This window comes from Astatotilapia calliptera, chromosome 4 (genome assembly GCF_900246225.1).
Source record: "Astatotilapia calliptera chromosome 4, fAstCal1.2, whole genome shotgun sequence".
Classification (NCBI taxonomy): domain Eukaryota; kingdom Metazoa; phylum Chordata; class Actinopteri; order Cichliformes; family Cichlidae; genus Astatotilapia; species Astatotilapia calliptera.
The window spans coordinates 16,322,729-16,348,195 of NC_039305.1; the positions used below are offsets into that span (position 1 = coordinate 16,322,729).

At 41.5% G+C, this 25,467-nt stretch overlaps 2 protein-coding genes and 1 pseudogene across 3 annotated transcripts; 1 reads left to right on the top strand and 2 right to left on the bottom strand.

Moving 5' to 3' along the window:
• Window positions 1-271: 271 nt before the first annotated feature.
• LOC113020856 (methionine-R-sulfoxide reductase B1-A-like) lies at window positions 272-2,424 on the bottom strand (annotated as a pseudogene).
• Window positions 2,418-4,679, bottom strand: LOC113020857 (methionine-R-sulfoxide reductase B1-A-like). Its single transcript, XM_026165121.1, has 4 exons — window positions 4,540-4,679; window positions 3,842-3,984; window positions 3,296-3,410; window positions 2,418-2,936 (listed from the first exon to the last, which is right to left on the bottom strand). Exons 1-4 carry the CDS (start codon window positions 4,592-4,594, stop codon window positions 2,917-2,919), a joined length of 333 nt encoding a protein of 110 aa, XP_026020906.1. The 5' UTR covers window positions 4,595-4,679; the 3' UTR covers window positions 2,418-2,916.
• Window positions 4,680-5,035: 356 nt separating this feature from the next.
• Window positions 5,036-25,428, top strand: LOC113020829 (testis-expressed protein 2-like). Of its 2 annotated transcripts, none has more exons than XM_026165079.1 (12): window positions 5,036-5,390; window positions 17,823-19,177; window positions 20,177-20,377; window positions 20,673-20,955; window positions 21,151-21,338; window positions 21,920-22,120; window positions 23,256-23,355; window positions 23,798-23,930; window positions 24,026-24,163; window positions 24,279-24,488; window positions 24,613-24,733; window positions 24,911-25,428. In XM_026165079.1, exons 2-12 carry the CDS (start codon window positions 17,969-17,971, stop codon window positions 25,055-25,057), a joined length of 2,931 nt encoding a protein of 976 aa, XP_026020864.1. In that variant the 5' UTR covers window positions 5,036-5,390; window positions 17,823-17,968; the 3' UTR covers window positions 25,058-25,428. The 2 variants fall into 2 exon arrangements, with proteins under 2 accessions (XP_026020864.1, XP_026020862.1); XM_026165077.1 differs by lacking the exon at window positions 5,036-5,390 and adding an exon at window positions 13,719-14,624.
• Window positions 25,429-25,467: the final 39 nt, after the last annotated feature.

Below are 25,467 nucleotides of genomic sequence, written 5' to 3' on the forward strand. Positions count from 1 at the left end.
GGTCTGATCAGTCTCAACATTTAGTCAGAATTTAATGTAAACAACATGAAAGCATTGATCCATCCCTTCTTGTGTCACCGCTTCAAGCTTGTGATGGGGTGTAATAGGATGGGGTATATTTTCTTGGCACACTTTGGGACCTTTAGCACCAAATGAGAACCTTTTAAACACCAGTTACCCAACTATCGTTGCTGACTATGTCCATCCCTTTATGACCACAGTGGAACAACCTTCTAATCGTTGCTTCCAGCAGGATAACAAACAATGCCACAAAGCTCAAATCATCCCAAACAGTTTTTTTTGGATAGGACACTTTACGCAGATGACCTCCGCAGTCAGCTGATCTCAGTCCAATAGACCATCATTGGGATCTGGTGGAACAGGATTCTCATAAATGATGTGCAGCTGAGAAATCTGCTAAGAACAGGAAAGAAAGGCTACAGTTCCCACAGACTCATCAAAACTGGATAATAGAAGACTGGAAAAAAAAATACCATGAAAGCACAGATCCATTCTTCCATGCACCAACAGTTCAGGCCGTGACATGACAGTGAGTTCATTGTTCTCATTGGCCTCTACAGTCAGCTGATCTCAGTCCAATAGAGCATCTTTGGGATCTGGTGGAACGGGATTCTCATCATGGATGTGCAGCCAACAAACCTGGAGCAACCGTGTGATCCTATCATGTCAAAATGGACTAAAATCTCTGAGGAATATTTCCAGCACTTTATTAAGAGTTCTGAAGGAAAAAGAAGATCCTACACAGTATTAGCACTGTTTACCTAAGAAAGTAGCCAATAAATGTATATTGAACTGATGTACAATGTGATACTTTCATACAACCGTAAGGTAAATTAACAACTAAAATGACTTTAAATCAGTATCAATGCTCTAAGCCAAATTGGTGCAGTGTTTGAGGTACTTGGCAGGTACTATAGCACATGTAGGGCTCACTCCTTGAGCGCAGTGTGAATGAAGATAGTTCCTTATGATTCTAACTGTATGAGTCCAGTCATGAAACTCTGAGAGCTTTAGAGGTTGGGACCAATCAAACCAAAAGGGTTTTTTGTTTGTTTTTTTATACAGTAACATCATAGAGTGACTAATAATGCAGAAAAACAAAGCTTATTTAGGCTATATAGCACCATCAGCTGGTGGAATCACAAATTAGACATTGGCACACAGTCATTAACACATTTTCCCAGACATGGGTTAATTTAAACTGAGACTGTGGCTGATAAACATCTGACACTCTTTGCCCAGGGGACAAGTTAAAAAAAAAAGTGCAAAGTTCAAACAATGTGGCTGAATTTGAGCTATTTCCTGTAGCTGTAGCTATTTTTTGTGTTGTATGCTCACAGTTGAACGATTTGTTTAGACCAGTCCTTTCTTCCTAGTGTCCACTTTCTCATCAGTGCCCAGGAGATCCATTAAACTTTATCCTGAGTACTTCATTTGCTGTGAACACATCAGCAGGAGGGAAAATTCTTGTCTTTCACTGCTCACTTTTCTGTCCATCAGCCTTTTCTGTTTAGAGAAAAGAAGAAACAACAGCTGGTTGCAGGTGGACAGTGGGGGTGTAATGTATGAAACCAGCTGTGCAATGTAGGAAACCCTTGATAGTCACCTTTAGGGATAAACATAAGTGAGCTGCTGAAGATTCAGAAGCGTGACAGCCCTTCTCTTGGTCCATCATACAAGAACTCGTGACCCAGTCCATTGCCACACTTCCCACAACAGACCTAAGTATTTTAATCCAGATTGTGCAAGTCAAACCTTATACCTGATTAGTAACAGTGTTAAATCACATCTAGTCCAGCTTATTATTTGAAGCTTCCTAACAAATGTTGTTTACTACCTTTATCGGTCCCCAAGCTTCAGGGTGTTTTGAGACACTGTCTTCACGGATAGTCTGTGAAAACGCCGGCCACGGAGAAGAGTGCTCGAACTTCGACATGCTTGAAAATAACTCGTGGCCACATTCGGAGCACACATATATACCTGAGAATGAGGAAAGAGGCACAGTCTTCTATATTTTTACAGCAGTGTCTTGTTACACAGTCACATGCAGCCTCACACTTTCTTTCACTCACCAGGCTGGAAGTGATTTTTATATTCTTCACCACCAGAAAAAGAGCAGTGAGACATTTCATCCATTTCAGTCAAAAGTCATCAGAGCCAAAGCAGTTTATCTCTACAGTTGCCCAGCTTAGGCCTGAAAAACCTTCGTGCACAGATCAAGTGTCAGCAGCTCCGTGACTCTTGTGTAATGCTCGATCCTTCTCTCATTGCTTCCACCTGGTGGCAATTTTCTGAAAAACTAAAATGCATACCTACTTACCTTCATTCACAAATACTGGAACAAAAAATTCATCAACCAAATGAATATAAAAATATAATCATTAACAAATAGTCTATTTATAATTTAAAATATATTTTTTTATTGCTGTGTATTCAGGTTATTGTGACCTATTACATAAAGCCTGTCTAGAGAGAGAGGTATATTGCACAGGAATCATTTCATTCAATGAAAAAAGGTTTGCGTGGCCCCTAATTTTCAACACCAAGCGCCTTAAACAAGAGTTTAGGACATTTTTTTTTTTTTTTTTTAAATGAGCAATCTTTGGAAAAGATTCATGGGACGACTGTGATAAGTACTGCACTGTCAATCGAAATAAAAACCAAGGAGACATGGAGACATTGAGGTTGTGATCAATAAGTTGCAAAGTCTGTGATGATTGCATAGCAGATGTGTTGAGAGCTGTCCTCTGTTCTTGCTGTCTAGTGAGACCATCGTCCATCAGAGCTCTGGTGCTCCCACGCTGGGCTTTGTCCCAGAGTACTTCATTGACTGTTCACACCTTTAGCAATGCAAAGAGACATCCATCCAGCAGCACTTACTCCTGAAATCTCACCTTACAGTCCATCAACTTTATCTGTGGACAAGGGACAAAGAAAAGGAGATGGAATATGTAAATCTTGATGAGCACAGTTAACTGTGAAACTCCTCTGAAGAAATGTTTAAACTCTGGTTTGATTTTAACTAATACCTTTGAGGACTGTGTCACAACAGTAACACATCCTTAGGCTCCTCTACACTACACACATGAACGAGGACATAACATTCTGGTTTTAAAGCAAATTTAAAGATGAAAAAATAACATGGGAGCTGGTTAACAACACTAGAACTTTGAGCTCACTGCAAATCGCGATTCCTAGGCTCATATCACAAATTATAACTTGACAGGTACACTAGTCTCAACCTCGTGTGGAGAAATAGCCTGGCTGTTTATACCTTTAGGGATGAACTTCAGTGAGCTGCTGAATATTCAGAAGCGAGAGACTCCTTTGGACGGCCCATCATTCACAAATTCATGACCAAGTCCATTCCCACACTTCCCACACCGCACCTTGAACAAGACAAAAGTGACAGATAGAAGAGAAAAAAGTGATAGAAATTAATTAACCAGCATTTAGAGCAGCCAAGAAAGTCCATCACAGGAGTCCTCTGACTTACAGCCAGCTAGTGCTTGAGAGTAGGTTCAAGATTCCTTATTCGTCACATGCATAGTTATACAAGTATAACACACAGTGAAATGTAACATGACACGCCTCTCGACTTGTGCAAAAAGAGGGGGGGGGGGGGGAGGAAGAACATTATACATAATATATACATTAGGTGAATGTGCATTAGTAGCATGTATAAAGCAAGCAGGTGAATGAAGTGATATAAATCCTATTCAAACTGGTTCAAACTGATCATACACATGTGAAACTGCGCATGGGCAGTTGAAGAAGAACCTAGTCAATTAAAAACTTAAAACTATTTTAATTATGGTACCTTGTATGCCCCAGGCCTCTCCTCATGTTTGGACACACTGTTTTCATGGATGGTCTCTGTGAAAGCTGGCCAGGGTGAAGAGTGTTCGTACTTGGAGCGGCTGGAGAACAACTGGTTATCACACTTGGTGCACACATAAATCCCTGAGGAATAATAGGCAGGAGACTGTTATGTAACATGAAGCGATAGTGTCTCTACTGCAGTTTTAAAATAATATGTACATTTATATAATATATACAGTTATTATATATACACACAAACACACACACACACACACACACATATATATATATATATATAAAGTTTTTTTTTTACATCGTTTGAAACACTAATTCTTTAAAGATATCGTTACCTTTTTAGCTGTGGTTAAGGGTATGTAAAAAAAATTAATGACATCCTTGTATGTGAAGCTTAATCTAGTTTGGTAATCTGGTTGTTATGTAACTTGAACATGGTTACACAACAGGTTGAACGTTTTTCGCTATTTACATCACAATCACCTGCGACCATGGATATAAAAACAGTACTTCCTAATAGGTTTTATAGGACAATGAGTACGAGTTAGAACGAGCTAACCAGCAGTTTGAAAAGTTATTTGTGCTGTATTGGATAGTTCACCTGTCTCCAAAACCGATTAAGTTATATAGAAACATTAAATAAAATACAATAAGTTTAAACAAAAAAGGTCATAGCGGTACCTGACTTAAAATGGTCTTTGAAGACCTCTCCACCGAAGAAAGAGCAAAAAGACATCGCTTTTTCTTTCCGTATGTTCAACGTGAACCTACACTGAAGTCCACAGAAAGAACCGGTTGCAAACAAAACAACTTCCGGTCCAAGTTTTTGACCTTCAAACTAAAAGCATCCTGCTACTTTTTTCTTTTGTTTCTTTTTTCTTTTTTTGTGGGTAATGATCAATGACTGTATGGTACATTTCACCGTCATCCAGTGATTCCTTTTGTGAACCTGCAAATATGAATATACAGCAAAACTTTTTTAATTATTTCTATATAAGAACCCTCAATGTTCCGCATATTGAAAGGCTTCATCAATGTGAAACCTAGAGTATTTAGAGCACGAATTAAGTTCAGCTTTTATATTAGATTTTTTTCTGGATTGTTTTAGCCTCGATGTAATTTGTATTTTGCTGTTGTAACTCCCAAAAATGTGACTTCTACTTGCACATTCCGTGTACGCTCCAATTTTGAAAGGCCCAAACCGGAGGTAACATAGTGGCTTCTTAACTGTCCATAGGCTGTTGGGCTGATGCTCTGAGTACGTTGGAGTTTGTCTTTTTTTAAACAAACAAAAAAAAAACCCAACTTTCTTTCTCTTTTTTTTGGTAACCGTTGCTGTTTTTGTTTCTTATCGCCCACCTGAGGCACGGACGCCACGATGTTTCAGCTCAGGTTGTTTGTTCACCAGCGCCTGTACGCTGCAGCTGAAGAGATCCTCGGGCAGATGGAGAACACCATCACGTTAGTTTTGCACGAGGCAGACGTTCGAGCTAAAGAGGAGGCGGAAAGTCTGCGACACCAGCTGAAATCAGGTTTAGGACGATTCTTTACATTTTTTTTGTCATGTTTTTTGTAGTCGTAGCTTTATAAACAGCTTTGTGGCTATGAATGATGTTCACGCATGCGCAAATAATTCACGCGCGGAATACCAGAAAGCTTTGCTCCTGCATAATGAGAGATAGTTCAATACAAAGCTAACAAATAGTAAGGTAGCACTTAATCATCACAGAATAAGATAAAGGTAGTTACTCCAATGATATCAGTTTGTTCAGCTGTGAAGTACAAACCATCGTAAATGCATTTCATCTGCTTTGGTGAATGAAAGTGACAAAAGTTGCACTGGTGAGGGAACGACAAGAAAACCCGCAAGTATAGTTTCATGCTGCCAGAAGTGACAAGGACTCTAGCAAGAAACATAACTGGAGAAGGGTGGTCGGAAAGTATAAGGAGATGGCAATGATCTGCAGCCACCACCTGCAAAACCAACACCTTTTTGTCTTATTGTTCTCTCTCCAGTGTACCTGCCATCACTTTCGTTTGTAACAAAAGAGCTGAATTTAATTTGCAATGGTTCCTGCTTCCTAACTGGGCAGATTGATATCCCTTAGGTCTGACTTTGTGGTATATTCTGATAATCAAGTGTTCCCTAGCTCCAGGTGCTCCAGGTAATAACTGACATTCACAAGTATGCTCAGTTACATAGTTATATAAATTATATATATGTTAGATAAAGCATTTCTTGGCAAAAATGCAATGTGAATGTTGAAAATTTGAAGATTTTGCCTCAAATATTAAAAAAAGATTTTTTTTAAAGATACTCCATAGGACGTCTTCACCTAACAGTATTTAAAAATGTGGACGTGCACACATTTACTCTCACGAGTGAGTTGTGCATCGTTATTACCTAACACTATTTAAAAATATATGCACACACACATTGATACACACCTGCCTCTGTGTTTCTCTTCCAACCAAGCAGTCTGAGTCTATGACTGTCTTTTATACAGTCATTGATCTAAAGGTGCTGAATTTGTATCCACCAATCAGGAGCAGCTTGTGTCTCTTTCCTTATTTTTCCTACTGAAACTCAGAAGAAATCACTGCTGAGATACCCAGAAACAAACGGTTGCCACACGAAAACCTTAGGTCCCACTGACAAACTTTTGACACTACGAGCACAAGGAGATTTTACTAAAGCAGGATATGTGTTTTTAAAAGACACAAAACGCTAAACATTTGATACCAGAACAGTTTCTGTAAGCACAAAGTATGCAGAAGAAGTTAAGTGCCAAAAAATGTGCAGGAGGGTAACAATAATGTGAATGTATTCACATTAAGCAAATGCTTAAACAGGAGATAGTTAGTTCGTGATATTATTCATTACACTTACCTAAATTTACTGATATCGTATTAAAGACATTGGCCTGGATAGCAATAGCAATTTATAGCCAGCAGTCTGTCTTATTTATGTTTTGTTTTTGTTTGTTTTTTTAATACCATTTTCAAGCAAATATATTATTTTTTCTTTTATTTTGATTAGAATGAAGATTTAAGGTCGGGTGAACTCCATTGGATTTTTGGTTTTTGAGGGGGCCACGTTACTCTTGACTTTAAGGCTTGACTGCTTTAATCCAATCCAATCCAATTTTATTTATAAAGCACTTTAAAATACAAAGCACAGGACCAAAGTGCTGTACAGAAAATAAGTTAAAAACAATAGAATAACAGAAAATAGCAAAAATAAATAAATAAACACATAATACATGAAAAATTAAAACAGCCCTATATTAAAAAACAAGATAAAACAGCATAGAATCCACTAAAAACAACTAAAATAAAACCAAAATCTCACATGTTGGTCTCTCTTAACTCTATTTAGAGGTGTGAAGAGCACTTTTCCAGAAACTCTCAGGACAGCATTTTCTAGCACTTACATTTATTTCCATTTAAAAGCAAAGAGGAAACCCTACAGGTGATTGGGTAACATTTGTGGATATTTTCCTTTGTAGCTGAAGAACTTCCAATGACCAACAGTGCCGTCCAACATGGAGATGAATGTGACTCCCCGCTGCTGCAGGAGTGCGAGGGACCCACAAACACAGAAGAGTTTGACTTGACACCGAGCCCTGAGAATCCAGGAACCCCTGAGCCCACTGCAGATCTAAGCAGTAACAGTGGGAACTACTGCCTGGTGGAGAGGCCTGAGGTGAAGATGGAGCAGGAGGAGCATAGGAATGAGAGTTTTTTCTCTCCTCCAGGAACTGTGAAAAGTGAGGAAGAACAGTCGGACACGCAAATACATGAAATGCAGATGCTTTCTTCAAACTTGTCTGCAGCAGTTAGTGAGGAGACGGAGAGAGGAGAACAGGCCATAACTGTGAAACAGAGAGCAAAGATGATGCAAGGTGACGGCATCAGTGACGGCAAGAAAGCCCAAGCAGCTTTGTCTTATAAGAACTGCTCGGTTAAAAGGAAAAAAGGTCGCAAGTTTTGCCATTTGTGCGGGAAGCGTTTTCACTACACCGCCTCTTTAATGAAGCACATCAAAACGCACGAGAAGTGTACCAGTTGCATTATTTGTGGGATGAAATACGGGTGTCCAAAAGAACTTGTTTTCCATTTGAAAAAGAAACACAGAGATGCATATTTTTGTGATGTTTGCGGTAAAACTTTTTTCAAAGTCCGCAGCCTCCAGACTCACGAAAGAAAACACACACTGACGAAAGAGTTTGTGTGTCAGGAATGTGGCAAAACGTACCGGTATAAACACTGTTTGATTACACACATGAAGAGCCATTCTGGGGAGTAACCATACCCTTGCGATATTTGTGGTATGCGCTTTAGTCAAAATTCATACATGACATGACACAAGACCACCCATATGGGCGAGAAGCCTTAGCCTTGCTATATGTGTTGTTTGCACCTAATCTCAAGTTGCATTTGCAAACATGTATCAAAGCAGAGTGATCCCTTTTTTTCCCGTCTAGTTGAAATTGGATAGCTTTTAATATCATCCACTTAACACGACTGTGCCTGATGTGGTGTCAAATAACTGTAATTCATAATGTTTGGTTTGCTTTAAAGACCATTGCATCATTTCTACAGCTATATGCTGCTGTTGGTTAACACGATTTTGCTGTTTTCCCTAGTGGGCTTTGATGCAAGATTAGTTCAACTTTGACTGCATGAGTACGAGTGTAGAACAACACATCTGCAGCTCTTGTTGCCCTCTGTGATGCTCTGGTGTTGTGAGTTTAATTTCCACAGTTGACACTAAGGTTTAACATTACGGTGATCCACTTGTCTCTGCCTGCAGCCATGACGTGCATACATTTAGATGGTAAATGGTGTTAAATGTAATATTGGTATGTGTATTGTCTCAGATCTGTGGATAATGTAGATAATGTATGTGGATTTTTTTCAATATGTTATTACTTCATAAAACTCTGCATTTTGATGGATTAGAGTCTGGGAGTCCTTTAAATGAAGGGAAAGAAGCTTTTGATTATTTATTTTTAAACGATGTCTTTATGATGCCACAAAATTAGGAAGTTCAGTAGATTTCATAGGAGCTTATTTGTTTCTTTGTGTCAATTTTCAACAGTTTTCCTGTTATTTTGAATTCCAGTAAAACTTCTGAGAAAATGCCTAAATCAGGATAAAGAAACTTCATTTGTTTTTTGTATTTATCAACTACAATACTTCTTTGACTGAAAGTCATGATCTAATCGCAATATTTGATGATCTCATAATGAAAAGACCTTTGTAAATATATACATTTTTTAAGTGTTATGAAAAAGACAACAATCAGAGACTCGGAATGTCAACACACATGCAGTAACTTAATTAAACTCCTGCCATCATGGCTTTAAAAAAAGCATTAAAAGTCATTTAGGTTGTTGCAGTTTCTTTTTTGGTGTGTTGGGAACTAGATCACCACCCTTCAAATGAGATTGTGCATGGGGTGTATCCTAATAATAAATAACTTTTCTTTACATTTTTATCTACTTTAGCAAATTTAATTTTGTGCTATTTTGCAACTGGCAGCATGCTGACATGCTGAAGTGAGATTGTGATGTTCTTGCATTTAAATGCTTGAATGTTTTCTTTGCAGGATGAGAGATCAAAATAAAGAGGAGCAGTTATGTGAGGCTGTGGATAGCATCAAGGAGAGCGCTCTCAGTGGTGCTTAATGGAGTAGTTTTGGGGGAATTGCTGTTTAAAACTGGCCCCTGGGCTCAGAAGATTACACATGAAAGAGAGGGTCATTTTGATAATAGTTCTTTCAAAGCGGTTCTTGACTGCAACAATGAGACTTAGCAAGATCAAAAAAGTACGAACACTTTATAAGAGTAGAGGAGCTACTAAAAGCACACAACAGCCTAAACCCATTCACAGTGTTAACTGAGTGTTGTTTTTTGCCCTGACTCATGCTTCTTATTAAGTGCACCTGCTTAAAACCCTGTTTGCCTTTAGAGCTGCTCAAAGTCTCTTAAATCACCTTTCTGATGCTCATTTAGAAACTCATGTTGCAGTTTGAACTGGATTAAACACCCTGATTATTAATTTTCAGTTGGAAGAATGAAACACCTGCACTCTGTCTGCAATTACTTGGTCATCTCCAGTGAAGGTGAAAGATCAGAAGGGTTATGACGAAACAAACCTGACCTCTCAACTGGAGCCACTTCTGACAGTGCACGGACTATGCTGTCTTTGCACCTTTGTTAAATGTAGCATTTAGATTACTTCTGAATCACTGAATGTTGTTTTTATGTTACACCGTGAGCCCCAAAAAGCCACGTGGGTCTGTACTCCTATGACAGGGGTAGGGAACTCCAGGCCTCGAGACCGAGTGTCCTACAGGTTTTAGAAGTGTCCTTGATCCAACACAGCTGGTTTCAATGGCTTAATTACCTCCTCAACATGTCTTGAAGTTCTCCAAAGGCCTGGTATTGAACTAATCATTTGATTCAGGTGTGCTGACCCAGGGTGAGATCTAAAACCTACAGGACATCTGCTCTCGAGCCTGGAGTTCCCTACCCCTGTCCTATGAGATCACAGGAGGGGCCGTAGGGGTTTGGCGCTTAGTGGATTGGGTGGCAGTCAGAGGCAGAGGTCTTGGCCCCCCAATCTCTGGCCTCCAAAATTGGCTTGTGGTGCATGGGATGTCACCTCACTGGTGCGGAAGGAGCCCAAGCCTGGTGTGTGAGGTTGGGAGTTAGCAAATATATATATAGTCTGGCTCATCTCAATGCATAGCTCAGGCTCTGGAACCAGTGTTCAGGAGAGGGGTTAGACTCTGTTCCACTCTGGAATTCACTGGCTGTATATTAGGATTTACCCCAGTGGATTAGAGAATTGCTTACCTGTGCCTTCAAGTCGGGAAACAGGTCCTGACTATCGATGGTGCCTATACACCAAATGACAGTTCAGTTGTTGTTGTCTGTGTTTTTGCATCTTATCTCCCACCTGAGACAAGGACGGCATGACGTTTCAGCCGTGGTCATTTGTTCACCAGCAGCTGTACGCAGCAAAGGAGATCCTCGAACAGCAGGAGAAAACAATCACAGAAGTACTGCATGAAGCAGAAGTTAATCAACTCTAATGATGAGGGGGAAAGTCTGCGACACCAGAAATCTGGTTCAGTTCTTTAAATTGTTTTTCTAGGCGTATCGAGTGGAAGCTTTATAACTAACTATGGATGGTGCTACACACATGCACACACAGTCGACGTACATAGTACCAGAAAGCTACACCGCTGCTATAACGAAACAAATAAAAACATACAAGTAAAATACTCACAAAGCATTTTTGCGATGTTGGTGGTAAGACTTCTTACCGGATGCATGGACTCCAGATTCATAAAAAAACACGCACACACACATTAGTGTGCCAAGAAAGTGGCAAAACACTTCACCGCAGAGATAATCTCACTGTGCGTGTGAGGACCCAATCTGGGGAGAAACGTACCACTGTGGAGAGTGTGGCAGACTTTTTTCTGCAAAGCAGTCGCCTGAAAATACAAATGAGGTACCATTCAGGAAAACAAATGGACCCTTGTGATGTTTGCAGACCACACATGTGGAAGAAAAGCCTTACACCTGCAATTTTTGTAACTACAGTACTCTCTTTGCCTCTAGCTGTAATTTTAATTTGAACTAAGCAAATATGTTAAGTACGGTAGCTGCAGAATAATCAGTATGGTTTTCTGTGTGAATGAACTAGATTTAACTAGAGGAGTGGTAATACAATAGTATTACAAACTATTCCACCATATGAACCTGAAATCTGTGGAAGAGCTGAGCTGTGCAATGGTAGAAAAAAAACAACGAAATTTGAATTTGTGTGTAAATTTGTGCATTTTTGTCTTTTTCTTCTCCAGACTGAGGCTGCTGACACTTAATAAAGTCTGACACACAAACACAGTCATGTTAACAGCTGCATTTTGATAGACATTTCAATATCAGGTGTATGGATCTGATACAGAGGAGTTTTAAAAAATGAACTACATGAAAACTGCTGTGAGTGCACACTGCTGAGAAAAGACCCACAGAGATTCTCACAGAGAGTCGGTTCAGCAAAGTTTGCTGCAAACCTTACTACACCCCGTTTTATGTTCATTTAAACATTCCCTTGCCAAATATATATGTGCTGTGAAGTACATCGCTACAAATACATATGCAGTAAGGCCAGCCAGCATGCTGCATCCATGCTTTTCAGACCCAGAGCTGATGCTGCACCTCGTTACTAAATCCAACAGTGGCTTTTTGATGATAAAAGAGGCTTTTTCTGAGCCGTGGACACACTGTATTTAGATTTCCCTTCAGACCCTGCAGGGGAGGTCTGCATACAAGATGCATGCAGACAACCATTTAGCTCTGCACCACCACAAATCATCATGTACTTTGTTTTTCTTCTTCTGTCAGACGTTCAAAATACAATATTGAAATATCAGTCAGATATCTGTCCAGTACTCTGAGCTGTCAGACTTTGACATGAAAAGCATCAGAATTCATAAGATAATAAGTAAAGGTGAGAGTGCATGCAGCTATCCCTTAAGGGGGGAAGTAAGAAGATAGAGCTGATGAAGATTCGGTTTAGTTTTATTTATATAACCCCAAATCACAACAACAATCGCCTCAAGGTGCTTTATACTTAAAAGACCCTATGGCCCTCTGTGAGCAAGTGTTTGGTTACAGTGGGAAGGACAAACACGTTTTTTATGGAAAGAAAACTCCAGCAGAACCAGGCACAGGGAGGGTCAGCCATTTACTGAGACTGGTTGAGGGTCAGATAAGGGAGGACAAAAGTCACAACGTGGAAGAGAGCCAGAAAAATTATAATAACTAATGATTAAATGCAGAATGGTGTGTTAACACCAACTCAGAGAAAGTGACTGAAGAAGAAATGAAAAGTGCATCACTGGAAGCTCCCAGAGGCCTATTGCAGCATAACTGAGGGAAGATTCAAGGTCATCTAATCCAGCCATAACTATAAGCTTTATCAAAATGGAAAGTTTTAATCCTAATTTTTAAAGTAAAGAGAGTGTCTCTCTCCCAAATACGAACTGGGAGTTGCTCCATAAAAGAGGAACCTGAAAGCTGAAGGCTCTGCCTCCCATTTTACTTTATCCTATCGAACCAGATGATGTTATGTTCCTAAAGTGAATTTGACATTTGATCATACTTGCTCAGTTGTAGCTGAATTGTAACAGAGAAGTAAATCACTCAGGGCACAAGAATTTTCTTAGACACAATGTTCATTCAACAACGCTGCTTTAACCTCCTGGGACCTGGCGTCCACATATGTGGACATCAGATTTTGGGTTATCCAGAGCAAAATACTAAATTTTGCTCTACAGGGGCCTGATCTCCACTCGTGAGGACATTGTTCTGCCACTGTCCTATCAAAATTTAAAGCAAATGTCCTCATATGTGGATCTCATTTTTCTCAGAAACAAAAATCAGGTAAAAAAAAAAATAAAATAAAATAAATAAATTCTTTCTTTTGACATTCATCAGGTCCCAATCAGCCCAAATAGAAATGAAAAATGCATGCCATGAAAACGTTTGGGTCGTAGGAGGTTAAGTGAGCAAATAATGAGTTCTGCTGTTTTCCCAACAGGTGGCAGCAGACACTAAATTTAGGACTGATGCACCATGTCGCAACACTGTTGTTTTATAGGCGGTCCGTGCCTCAACACTTCAAGCCTTTAAGACCCCAGTTACTTATAATTAATGATTGTCAGTGGATTACCCGAAAAACTATATTAAGCTAGCACCCACCCTTTGTTTGTTTGCATGTTTCAGCACAGGACCCAAAGGTTTATGCAATAACTGATATCTGAAGCAGAAATAATAATAATAGTAATAATAATAATAATAAAAACAATACAACCGTCGAGCACAAATACAGCTGGCAACCTAAAAGCAGTCGCGGGAAATCAGGTTATTGCCTCCCGTTTAATCCTTCTCTTTCTAAATGTATATTCCTTTAAGTCACACAAGCACAAACCCAATGATGCAAATCATTAATATGGAGCTTTAAAAAAACAATGTTAATGATTTAAGTCAATTAAGTAATTAGTAAATTAATTAGAAGGGAGTCATGAAAAGTTTCCTGTTTGCACGCACAGATGAAAGCGGGGCTTCAATGTTAGCTGGATTGCCATAAAAACAGTCTTTTGAACATTAATCCCGGCGTGAATTTTCCAGGTCGCGCAATTACATAAGTCTGCGTACAGCGGGGACTGCGGTGTGGAGCGGAGAGGAGGGTTGAGCTCAGGCTCTGTTTTCACGCTGTGGGGCAGAGCAGAGAGGAGTCGTCACTCCGCCAACTGTTGGCCTCTGAGATCTAATCTGGATTACAGTTTGGTCCACTCTGCAGCCAGGACACCAATAATCACATTATTCTGTTTCGGCCTGACGCCTCCCGAAGCGGGCGGAAGTGGCGATGTCAAGTCGTGGCACCGCCGCTGGCTTGCTTGTCTCTCAAAGCTGAACTGCGCGTTTAAACGCCAGTCATTTGTTCTCGGGAGTTTGGATGGTTTCCCCAGCGAAGGTGATGTGAATGAAGTTGGGTGAGCGTTCCTGCGGTAGGTGGTTGGCTGGGTGGCGTGAATCCCCGTGTGCAGAGCACGCACTCTGCAGCACATCCAGACCGATCACTGCAGCCTGCGCTGGAAGCGCAATAAATTACTCTGGACCTCACCCAACCTCTGCCACTGATATATTAGAGGGGCAGATGGTCAGTCATGGCACGTTTAGGTAAGTACTAACGCATTGCTGTTTTTCTTTTGTTTGGGAAAAATCTCTGTCAGTGCAATAGAATAGATTCTTTTACTACCAAAAAATCAGAGTTGTAGGATTTTGTCTTGAGACACTGATTTTCTCGTCCTCATCATGCTCTGGTGAATTTGGTGTGTTTTGAAATAGCTCTACTTATCAGCGGGGAACGGTTTAAAAGCTAAAAAACAAAAAAGTTTTGAGGGAGGATGTGCTCCAACAGACTCTTTAAGCCCCTGAAGTATTATCTTAATAACCTGCTTCAGTTCAAGTCCACTGATACTTACCTTGTGATACCCAAACAAACACCACCCAGTGCCAAATGTGTCACCGTGGTCAAATGGTTGTTTGAGGGCAAGATTAAGAGGCACAGGGATGGCATGGAAATAAAGGTGCGTGATGCCAGCCTCAAGGGCCAGTCCTCAAATGATCCCAGGTAACAGTTAAATCTATTTATTTTAATGAATTAAATATTTCTCAGAAAAAAATAACATTTGAAATATTATTTTGTCTCCTCTTTATCCGATTCCCCCCACTTAATCCAGGATAAAAAGGCCAAGAGGAGGACAGAGCAGGGGAGACATGACACTTTGGCAGAATTCAAAACCGTGTTGACGTCAGGGATAAAAGTGGGACTCTCTGCTGGTGCCATCATTATTCCCTCATTAATCCATTCTGACTCATATGTTGCTGTCTGCTGATTGGAAGAATATGCTGGAAGAATATATCAAATGCACATCATTTGATATCGCTTTCAGTGTCAAACATGAACTTTGTCATCTCAGCTGTATGCAAGTGTGCAGAGAGATGGAACTGCAAATCTCGGAGACCCCAGTGAACACATAGTGCAAATAAAACAAAACATTTTGCTTCAACATGAAGAACAGTGCAAATACTAAATACGCACAAGTAGGCAATATGCTCCTAAATTTAAACTAAATGATGTGGTTAATATTTACAGAGAATATAGGACGATGGTTGAATTGACCAAACGACCAATGTTCTGAGTGTATGGGCAGGTATAAATGACGTGTGCAATACAGAAGCTTAACCTGAAGACAGAGTCTGAACTTACAGACCTATGAAATACGACATGTGCATTCTTAGAGTTCAGTGTGTGACTTTTTCCATCAGTGTCCTTGTGCGTGAGTATAAGATCTTTTAGCTTGTGACATTTAAAAAAAAAAAGCACATTTATAGAAAGTTTTCAGGTCTGATAGTTTGTCACGGTTAAGCCTTCACACTGAAAGGCTGGGAGTCGCCCAGCTGTTGACAGCTTTTTAATGCCAAGAACTGCATTTTCAGTTATCATTTCTCTATTATTTTCTTAACAAGCTACTAAACTGTTATAACAAAGGATTTATTGCTGTCTCGGTTTCTTTGCATTTTACTTTCTCTTACAAAATGAGCTTGTTTCCTTTGAACCGTGTTTTTAGTTCTTTTTTTCTGCTCATTATTTCTTTCCTGTGACAGAAAAAATGTTGGTGTGTAGATTCTAATTTTAGCTTCTAATCCTTCATATTTTTTTCCAGAGGAATATCTGCTCCACTTTCCACTCCCAAACGACAAACCAAGAACACGAGGTCTAGGCTTGCCTGTATCTTTGTCTCCAGTCCTCTGAGGGTTACACCTCCTCACTCTTACTTGTGCAAAATTGCATCCACAGTCCTGCCTGGAAAGCTGCCAACTCCCTGCTGACTCTATATTCCACTGAGCAGCGGAGGTTTTCCTCCCCCTGTCAGCACGAACTGATCCAAATTGACTTGCAAGTGGAAATTGATTAGGGTAATGCAGTACTGTCTAGGGCAGCTTAAGCACTCAAAGAGCAGCACTTTTGGTTAATTAGATTTGACAAGCAGCCCAGCAGCTTGGTGCTAAAATTAATATCTCGCCGTATGAGCGTCATGCAGAGACACAGAGAGATTTGGTGGCACCCAAAGCAAGTTAACCGGTTTCTTTTTCAGGCCCTGAAAATTGGTTTCATCAAGATCATTTATAACACACAGAACCAATTACTAATCATGTTGTTCAAATTTTGCTTCTTATTTCCTTGCATGACTGTATTTGCTCACTAATAGCCGTATTTCTTAGTTTATTATGATGCAGATGAGCAGGGTCACATTACATTGCTCATAAAGCTTGACTGATACTGCAGATCACACTGTGTTGTGTGTGTGAGCTAGTTTATGGATAAATGCACTTGAAACTGACTGATTCATCAAATGCAACTTGTGCCCTGAGTGATTTAGTTCTCTGTTACAAAAGTTTCTTTAATCAGGAAGATTACAGCCGTTTGATGTGTTGACTCTCAGTGAATTAAACTGTACAGTCTGCCTGGCAATGATATATGCTCGTGATTGATTTAAAGGGTTTTTAACCTCCTAAGACCCGAACTCTTCCACGACATGCATTTTTAATTTCTCTTTGATATTTGGGCATATTGGGGCCCGATGAATGTAAAAACAAAGAATTACCAGATTTTTTTTTTTTTTACCTTACTTTTGTTTTTAAGAAAATAAGAGCCACATCTGAGGATATTCATTTAAAATGTTGATAAAACAGTAGCAGTACAATGTCCTCGTAAGTGGATATCAGGCCCATGTAGAGCAAAATTGAGTATTTTAGTCTAAATAACCCAAAATGTTATGTCCACATATGTGGACGCCAGGTCCTAGGAGGTTAAAGATTGTTGTGCATTTAGAGCTCTAGCTTATGAAAGGAGTGTTTTATTGTTGTGCTTTTAAGGCAAACTGGGCAGTGGTTGGAAAAAAATAGCTCTATTGTAGAGGGCTGTTATTGTGTTGGGTATCTTTCAGAGCATCTTAAAAGCATTACTGATGTCTCAAATAGAGTGGAACACTGCATCTAATTTGGGATTAGCTGACACTCTGTGCTGATAACTCCTTTCCAAAAACAAACCGCTCGTCCACCCTCTCCACATTACTAGACTCAGACATTATGTGAACTGACAGCACAAAGTGAAGCCGAGTTCCCTTTATGCCCGCAGAGGTGTAGTTAAAGACGAAGGAGAAGGTGCAGAAAGGACTGAGAGAAAAAACAAGTGACAAGAGAAAGGGGAAAGAAACTTTCAAAGGTTTGGAAGAGTGGAACAGAGAGAAAGGAAATAAAGGGCAGGTCAAAGTAGTGGATTTAAAACTATATTTTCACTGTTTTTTTCAGGGTCCAACACAATGGACTGCACCCACCCTGAGAAGGATTTTCCAGTTGTCCATGCAGTTACAGTCTCTCATGCATTCGTGTCTCGGAGGGCTACAACTCCATCTTTTTGACCACATCCTCATCTTAGCTCCTCATTAACAACCATCATGGAGGACAGCAAGCTGATCTTCAGTCTGGACCGCCATGAGGAGGGTCCTTCTGTGACCTTTTCCAAAGACAAACCAGAAAGCAGGGAGAGCCGGCCTGAACCCAATTTGTGGATCAATCTGGACCTTAGCCAAGGGCAACGCTCCCAGCCTCTCTTCCTGCCTCACTCCCCCTCTTCCCCAGGCTCGTTAGCTGATCTATCAGAATCATCAGCAGGTCTGCCTGTCACCACCAACCTAGTGAAATCTTCCTCCACGGATCTGGAGCCAAGGGAAAGCAGCTCTTTAAGAAGCAAGCCCCTCCTCAGTCTGGTCAAGTCTCTCAGCACAGAGATCTCCCGCCGTGTAGAGCCCGAGGTCAACCTCTCCAAGTCTGACTCCAAGCTACATTTGCATCCTTTTAAGCAGCTTACATATCCAAAGATACTGGAGGCCAGACCTGAAACAGGAGGAATGGATGAGAACGACGCCTGGGTTTCACCTCCCTCCACGGGCAGCATGTCTCCCACGGAGCCACGGGGCAGTTCCCTTATCGCCGAGCTGGAGGACACGCGGCGGAAGTTCTCGGAGGCCATGCAGGACCCACTGAGCATGCTGAGTAAGATTATGGGGGATGAAAGCTCTGGAAGCCCCAAGCAGGGGAGGACTTCTGGTGCAGGAGAATCACCAGCCTCCCACAGCATTGGTGGAAGAGATGGAAGCAGCGACGAAGCAGGCCTCAGGTGTCGGAGGAGGACTGACGGTGAGCACAAAGGGGTGTGTGACACTGCCGTCAGACGACTCCAAAAGGATTCATTAACAAAATCCTCCATCTCCCCAGAACGGCACACCCTAAGCAGAGACAAACATTTGGAAATCTGCACCTATGGGGATATGATTCAGGTGGTGGAGCGCCAGAACAGCTCCAGAGAGACACATCCTAGAACTTACCCTCAGTGTCAAGTGACAGTGCCAGGTTCATCTTTGCCTCTTTACTGGCTCTTTCCTGTGGGCCTTCTAGCTTATGGTTTCTTTGTCCTGCCTCTTCCTCCCTACGTGACAGGTCTGTCAGTGGGGGTTGCATGTGGCTTTATGCTGGGCTTGGTACTGGTGTTCATGTTTGCCCCACAGCGCTCAGCCGCCAAAAGGAACTGGGTCTTACATAGCAAACTCAGTGCCGTGAATGACAATGCACTGGACGGAGAGCTCGCAAATCTACACAACCTACAGGTAATAAATTAGTTTTAAAAATTACTCTATACATGAGCATAGAAGAAGACTAATCTAAATGTTACCTCTAAATCCGTATGCAGTCAAACTGTGGCAGATCAAGACGACAGATACCCAGGAGGACTGTTGTTTTCCCTCTAAATGAAATTGTGCAGGTCAAAGTTTGTATCGCCACAATGAATCTGTTTTAATAGCTTTCCACCTGCTTTAATTCTGCTTTGTGTTCATTTGCAACCATTAATATGATAAAGATTATTACAGCATTTCCATCACAAACATGTTGCCGTTTAAAGAGCCATTGTTGTGATTACGCACACTCCGATCTGCCTCTGTATGCAAAATAACCTCTGCAGCCACTCCTTTTCTGTTTCCTCTTTTGCTAATTTGGCTACATGGAAATGCTCAAATGTTTGTTTTGCAGGATGAGAGATCAAAATATCAAAGATCAGCGGGCATTAGATAGCATCAAAGAAAGATAGTGCTTTGAATGGTGCTTAATGGAATCGTTTTTAGGTAATTGCTGTTTTAAAAGTAGCCCCCGAGGACCGATTATTATCCATGAAAGAGAGGTGCAGTCTGATAATAGCTTTCTCAAAGTACTTCTGTGTCAGTCTGACTAGAACAGTGATACTTAAAAAGATTTTAAAAAAGACAAATTGTATCAGGATAGAGGGCCTACTAACAGCACACAATAGTCTAGACTCATCTGCGGTGTTAAGTGAGAGTTGTATTGTGCCCGGGCTCGTGTTTCCCCTCCTGCTGAGCTGTTTGTCACAGTTTGCACCATTTGCTGTGGATCTAATTTGCCACAGTACAATCTTTGCCTCCCTAGCCGTATTTAATGCTTAAATGTTAACTCTTGGTTAAATGCAGCCTCAATATTTGTATTTGTAGATGTACTTTAGTTTTACCAAGAAAACATAAAATGGTTTGTGGCTGCAGAGGTTTCTGCTTGAATCCTGTCCTTTTGGATTAAATGTTCTTATTACTCACTTTCAGGGCTGGATGAATGAGACCCACAGCTATGACCCTGAGACTTTCCACCCCTCCATCACACACTCTGTCTATGTTACACTGGAAGGCAGCCGGCTGCAACTAGCATACCCACGTGCCAACATCGCCCGGTGGGCTTCTTTCGACGAGACACCCCACAAAGCCGTTTTTCTGCGTTCACGCACTTACCAGCTGGCTAACTGTAAGGTCAGTTCATTTGTGAGAAAGCAAGCCTGCCTTTCAGAGGGACATTAGAACCACCTGAACCCCTTGCTCTTATTTCTCTGCGCCCACTGAAACAGTTATGACCAAAACTAATAAACCGGACCTCTCCGCTATCTCACCTGCCCACTGAGGCAAACTAAAGTAGCTCTCCCTGTATGATAACAGAGTAAAGTTAACACACATTCACTGGCAGTGCTTTCAGAGCATGTTGTATAAATGCAGATGGAACAGAAATGAAATGAATAGTTGGTCCTTCTTTTCAACATTTTTACTTCAGGTGTCTCTGGTGCCTCCTGGTTTGGCTCGTAAGAGGGTGTGGAACAGGAAGTACCCAATCTGCATCACTCTGGCTGAGGGGGAGGTAGGGGAGGAAAGCGTGGTTGAAGGGCAGGAAACCGAAGAAGAAAGGGAAGAGAAAAACACAGATCCCCACCAGCAGTTTCCCGTCACCCTCTACCTGTTTGGTCGCACTGGAAGAGAGAAGGAGGAGTGGTTCCAGCATTTTGTGTCAGCCTCTAGAGCCTTAGCCCAGACCAGTGTAAGAGATGAAGGAAACACAGGTAAGAAGACGACTTGGTTGAGTGATATGGAGAAATTCAGCTGGTTGCGATACTATATGTAGCCCGGAAAAGTCACCTCTTTCATTTAAAATACATGTACTACAAGTTACTCAATGCCAAATTTGCCTTATTCGATCATTCTTTCAGCAATATTTTTAGATTCACCAACTCTTTACTTTCAAATGTGTCACACAGAAACACTAAGCAGTGGAGAGACCATTAAAGAAAGCACAGAGGAGCTGCCTGATTTCCCAGGAGCAATGAAAGCAAAAACCCTATTGGACTACAGCTCCTACATGACTCAGCTAATGGGCTCAGAAAGTTGCAATCCCACCCCCAGCCCCTGCCACAGTGACAAGGGAAGCCCCTCGACTTGCAAAAAGGTCAGTGAACAAGCTTTAGATTGACTATCAAGCATCTCTCGAAGTGATGTAAACTTTAAACTTCCCGTCACTGTTTTTCAGGTTCCATTTAAATAGTTTTTTTTTCCATCGGGGGGAGATATAGCAGTGTTTCTTAGCCCTGTTTAACTCATGTCACAATAACCCACACTGATCAGAGCTGCTTTATATCCACTTTTCTTTTATAGTGTTCTCTGTGCTCACATGAGCCTTGTCCAGAATGCTGGCTCAGCTAAATACACCTGCTGACTGGACCAAATTTTTGTATTCAGCAATATCAGATATCATCTGGCTGGAAAACTATAAATAGTAACTCATTGGGACTGGAACATACTTGTCTGTGCTTCTAATGCTGAATTAGGTGGTTTGGGATTGGAACCCCCACAGAGGGACAGTCTGTTCAGATGTTTAGAGGAGGTGCCACAGAAAATGAGAGTGGTGTTTATTTTAGATGACAGTGCAAGTGCGTATTTTGTTTCTCAGTCCTATTTGGTCATTTTACTCCTGAAAAATGTTTGTGGAAATATATATGTCTCATTTTTTTTTAAAAATATTTCCTGCAGATTGACGCCAAAGAGCATGGTTCTGGAGGTCAGGGTGGAGCTGAGGCTGATGCAGGTACTGGGCCGGGGGAATGCTCTGCAGAGAGTGAGCCCACCTGGGTTAACTGTCTGGTGGGAAGAATCTTCTGGGACTTTCTCTGGGAGAAATACTGGGCCGATCAGGTGGCGCACAAAATCCAGAAGAAACTCAGCAAGATCAAGGTGATGGTGTATGAGAATGTGTGTAGGTTAGGTGTGGGGTTTTTTTTGTTTGTTTTTTAGCAAACTAAAGGAAAGAGAAACATAAAAATCACATTTGGCCCCTGCATGCTACCAGAACTGCTGTGATGCATTACGCCTGTGGTTTACTGCTCTATAAGGGGACAAGTGCACCCCAATCATACTAGCAAACAAAGGTGCCAGATACACTAACCATAGGTTGGGTGTTGCTCATTCTATGCTGCCTTTCATGGATCACAAAAAGTTAGCAGTTGGCATAGGGGAGCTGAAAATGTTATTTATTTTTCGAGCTTAGTCAGATACCACAGCATCAGCAGTGTCCCTGTGACTAATGATGTGGCTTCTTAAAGAGATGGAAACTAAATAAACTGTAGGACAGCCTGAACATCAGGTCAGAGGTCAAAATACATGACATTAAGTGCACAAACGCTGCCTTTCTCCTTTTCTGTGTGTGTGTGTGTGTGTGGTGTGTTCCTGTCTAGCTATCTTTGTGAGGACCAAAATCTGCATTCTACTATACTTGTGAGAACCAACAGTCACTTGTGAGGACACACTCACCGGTCCTCACATGTTTGAAGGCCTTTTTGAGGCTCAAAATGTGGTTTTAGTGTCAGAGTTACAGTTGGGTTATGGTTATGGTTAGGTTTAGGGTAAGGGTTAGGGTTAGGCATTCATTTTTAATGGTTAGGATTAGGGGAAGGGGCTAGGAAAACCTGTCAATGAAGGTCCTCACTAAGATAGCTGAATGGGGTTGTGTGTGTGTATGTGTGTGTGTGAGAGAGAGAGAGAGAGAGAGAGAGAGAGAGAGAGTGAGTCTGCTGATAATGCACTCCCTCTGGCTCCCAGGGCAATGGGTGGGGAGTGCTTAGAGGAGCACTGATGGTCCTGCAGCATCCCATTGCTCATTGCATACACTCCTCTGTGACACAGACCTTCTGTTTTTTTTCTCTTACACAGTCACACACATATTCACACAGTATAGTTTCCCCTTCTCGCTCATTTCATGGAGGTAATTAGCCAGCCTTGTAATACTTCTGCTGTGCTTTTGCCTGACTATATTTTAAGAGCTTTCTTTTACTGACGTGAATGCACCAAGACTCCCTTTGTCTCATTGTAGCTGCCGTACTTCATGAATGAGCTGACTCTAGCTGATCTGGACATGGGCACCTGCCTACCTCACATCCTTAGCACATCTAAACCTACGCTGGACTCCAGAGGTACACCATGGTTGTGTTCATATGTTTCCTTTGTCAAATACTTTCTAACGCACGCATTTTAACTGCATGCGAGGAGTAGCCAGACTTTACTGGTTACTTAACAGCGTATACCCAGATCTCTTTCTCAGTCGCATTCCTGCTGTGAGTACAGGCCAAGATCTCAATTGTTTCATTACTGAGTTTGGTTTGTCATGGCCGTCCTAAAAGCTTTCCATTGTCTCCCGCTGAAGCGATTAGCAATCCTCTTAGCCCAAGCTATCGTCGACCAACAATAACTAGCCGAAGCTATCATCCGCCAGTCTAATGTCCCTTCTGCACAACACCGTGCCAAAACGGATTAAGAAGAGAGACCAAACCAAACTCAGGGTTTTGAACTAATTAAGAATTCAGCTGCTGTAAGCTTTAAGCCCTTCCTTTTTTCCCCCACACCTTTATCCCCAAGGTCTGTGGCTACAGCTGGAGTTGGTGTACACCGGCTGCCTTCAGATGACCCTAGAGACAAAGATGAACCTGTGTAAGCTGGGTAAAGAGGGAGAGGATGAGGCTCACAGTGTACCAGAGACCCAGAAAGTGGGGTGAGACCCACTTTAGCATTTCAGTGTTTGCGAAGAAATGTGTTTTTAACCTGAGCAGGTTGATATGATGACTAGAACTGTTATGTTTTTTTCAGCTCTAAGATGAAGCTGTGTATACTGGCTGATAGTGATGAAGAGTCATCCAGCGCAGGGTCATCTGATGAAGAGGAGGTCCCTCCATCTGAGCTACACGGATGCGTGGGAGACAAGAGTCCTGTAATGGCGGCTGACGGGTAACTTAAAAACTTATTTAGAATTTTTCCACCTAGAAATATGAAGGCATAGTGATGACATTTCATCACTATGAGGTAGTCCCTATTGACTGTTCTTGGTCTTTATCCTTTACAGGCACGCAGGTGGCAGGACAAGCAGGAAAATCTTGAGATTCGTGGACAAGATAGCAAAGTCCAAATACTTCCAGAAAGCCACAGAGAATGAGTACATAAGAAAGAAGATATCTGAGGTTTCCAACATGCCCCTGATGCTGAGCGTTGAGGTCCTGGAGCTTTCTGGGACGCTGGCCATCAACATCCCTCCTCCTCCTACTGATAGGATATGGTGCTGATTCTCTTGGCTGTCTTACCACTTCACTGAATTTAATTACCATCAAGAAATTCAGTGCAAACTGCAGGTTTTGTTTCTTTACTCATTATACACCATGGTGATAGCCGCTCTCTTTCAGGTACAGTTTCCGGGTGCCTCCCAGGTTGGACCTTCATGTGCGTCCCATGCTGGGGGAGAGGGAGGTCACCTTCACTCATGTAACTGAGTGGATTGAGAAAAAACTGCAGTGTGAGTTCCAGGTCAGTCCATCAGTGTTTCCGTTTGCCCATGGGGATGATTCCGATTAATAATTCATGCATTTATGTTCTGACAGATTGATATCAGCATGAGCAGAAATTTCCTGCGTCTGTGACAGTAACGTTTAATGATTGCATTAGTAATTAAATATGGTTGTGTTGTCCTTTGTCTCTGAACAGAAAGTGTTTGTCATGCCCAACATGGATGATCTTTATCTGCCCCTCATGACATCTGGACTGGACAACCCACCCGCATCCCACCATTCCTCAATCCATTCCTCATCCCAGCAATCGTCCATGGAGTCTCAGGAGTACCTGTCAGAGTAGGCGCGGCTGATGCCTCAGATGCTGAGGCAAAATTGCTGATGTTCAGCTATTATCCTGAATCTCTAATGGATTCAGAGGCTGCTGCAGCTGGGTCCCAGCTTGAGTGGGTTCTCTGTTACCAGTGCAGGACAAACGTCTCCTGAAGCCTCGCTGAGCTCAGCAGTGACCTCCTGACTGTGAGAATGATGCTGCAGTGCCCCCTACTGTGAAGTTCATTACTGACAAGAGAAATGTTTTTTACAATGCTGACAACTGCTAACTGCACAAAATTAAAGGGTTATTGATGTATTTTTAAAAGGGAATGCTGTTTGAGCCAACTATCATCCATCCGTCCATCCATCCAGGAAAGAATAAAATTTGATGAAAACTTTCCTCGTGTGTTCCTTATTGATTAGAAACACAAATGCAGT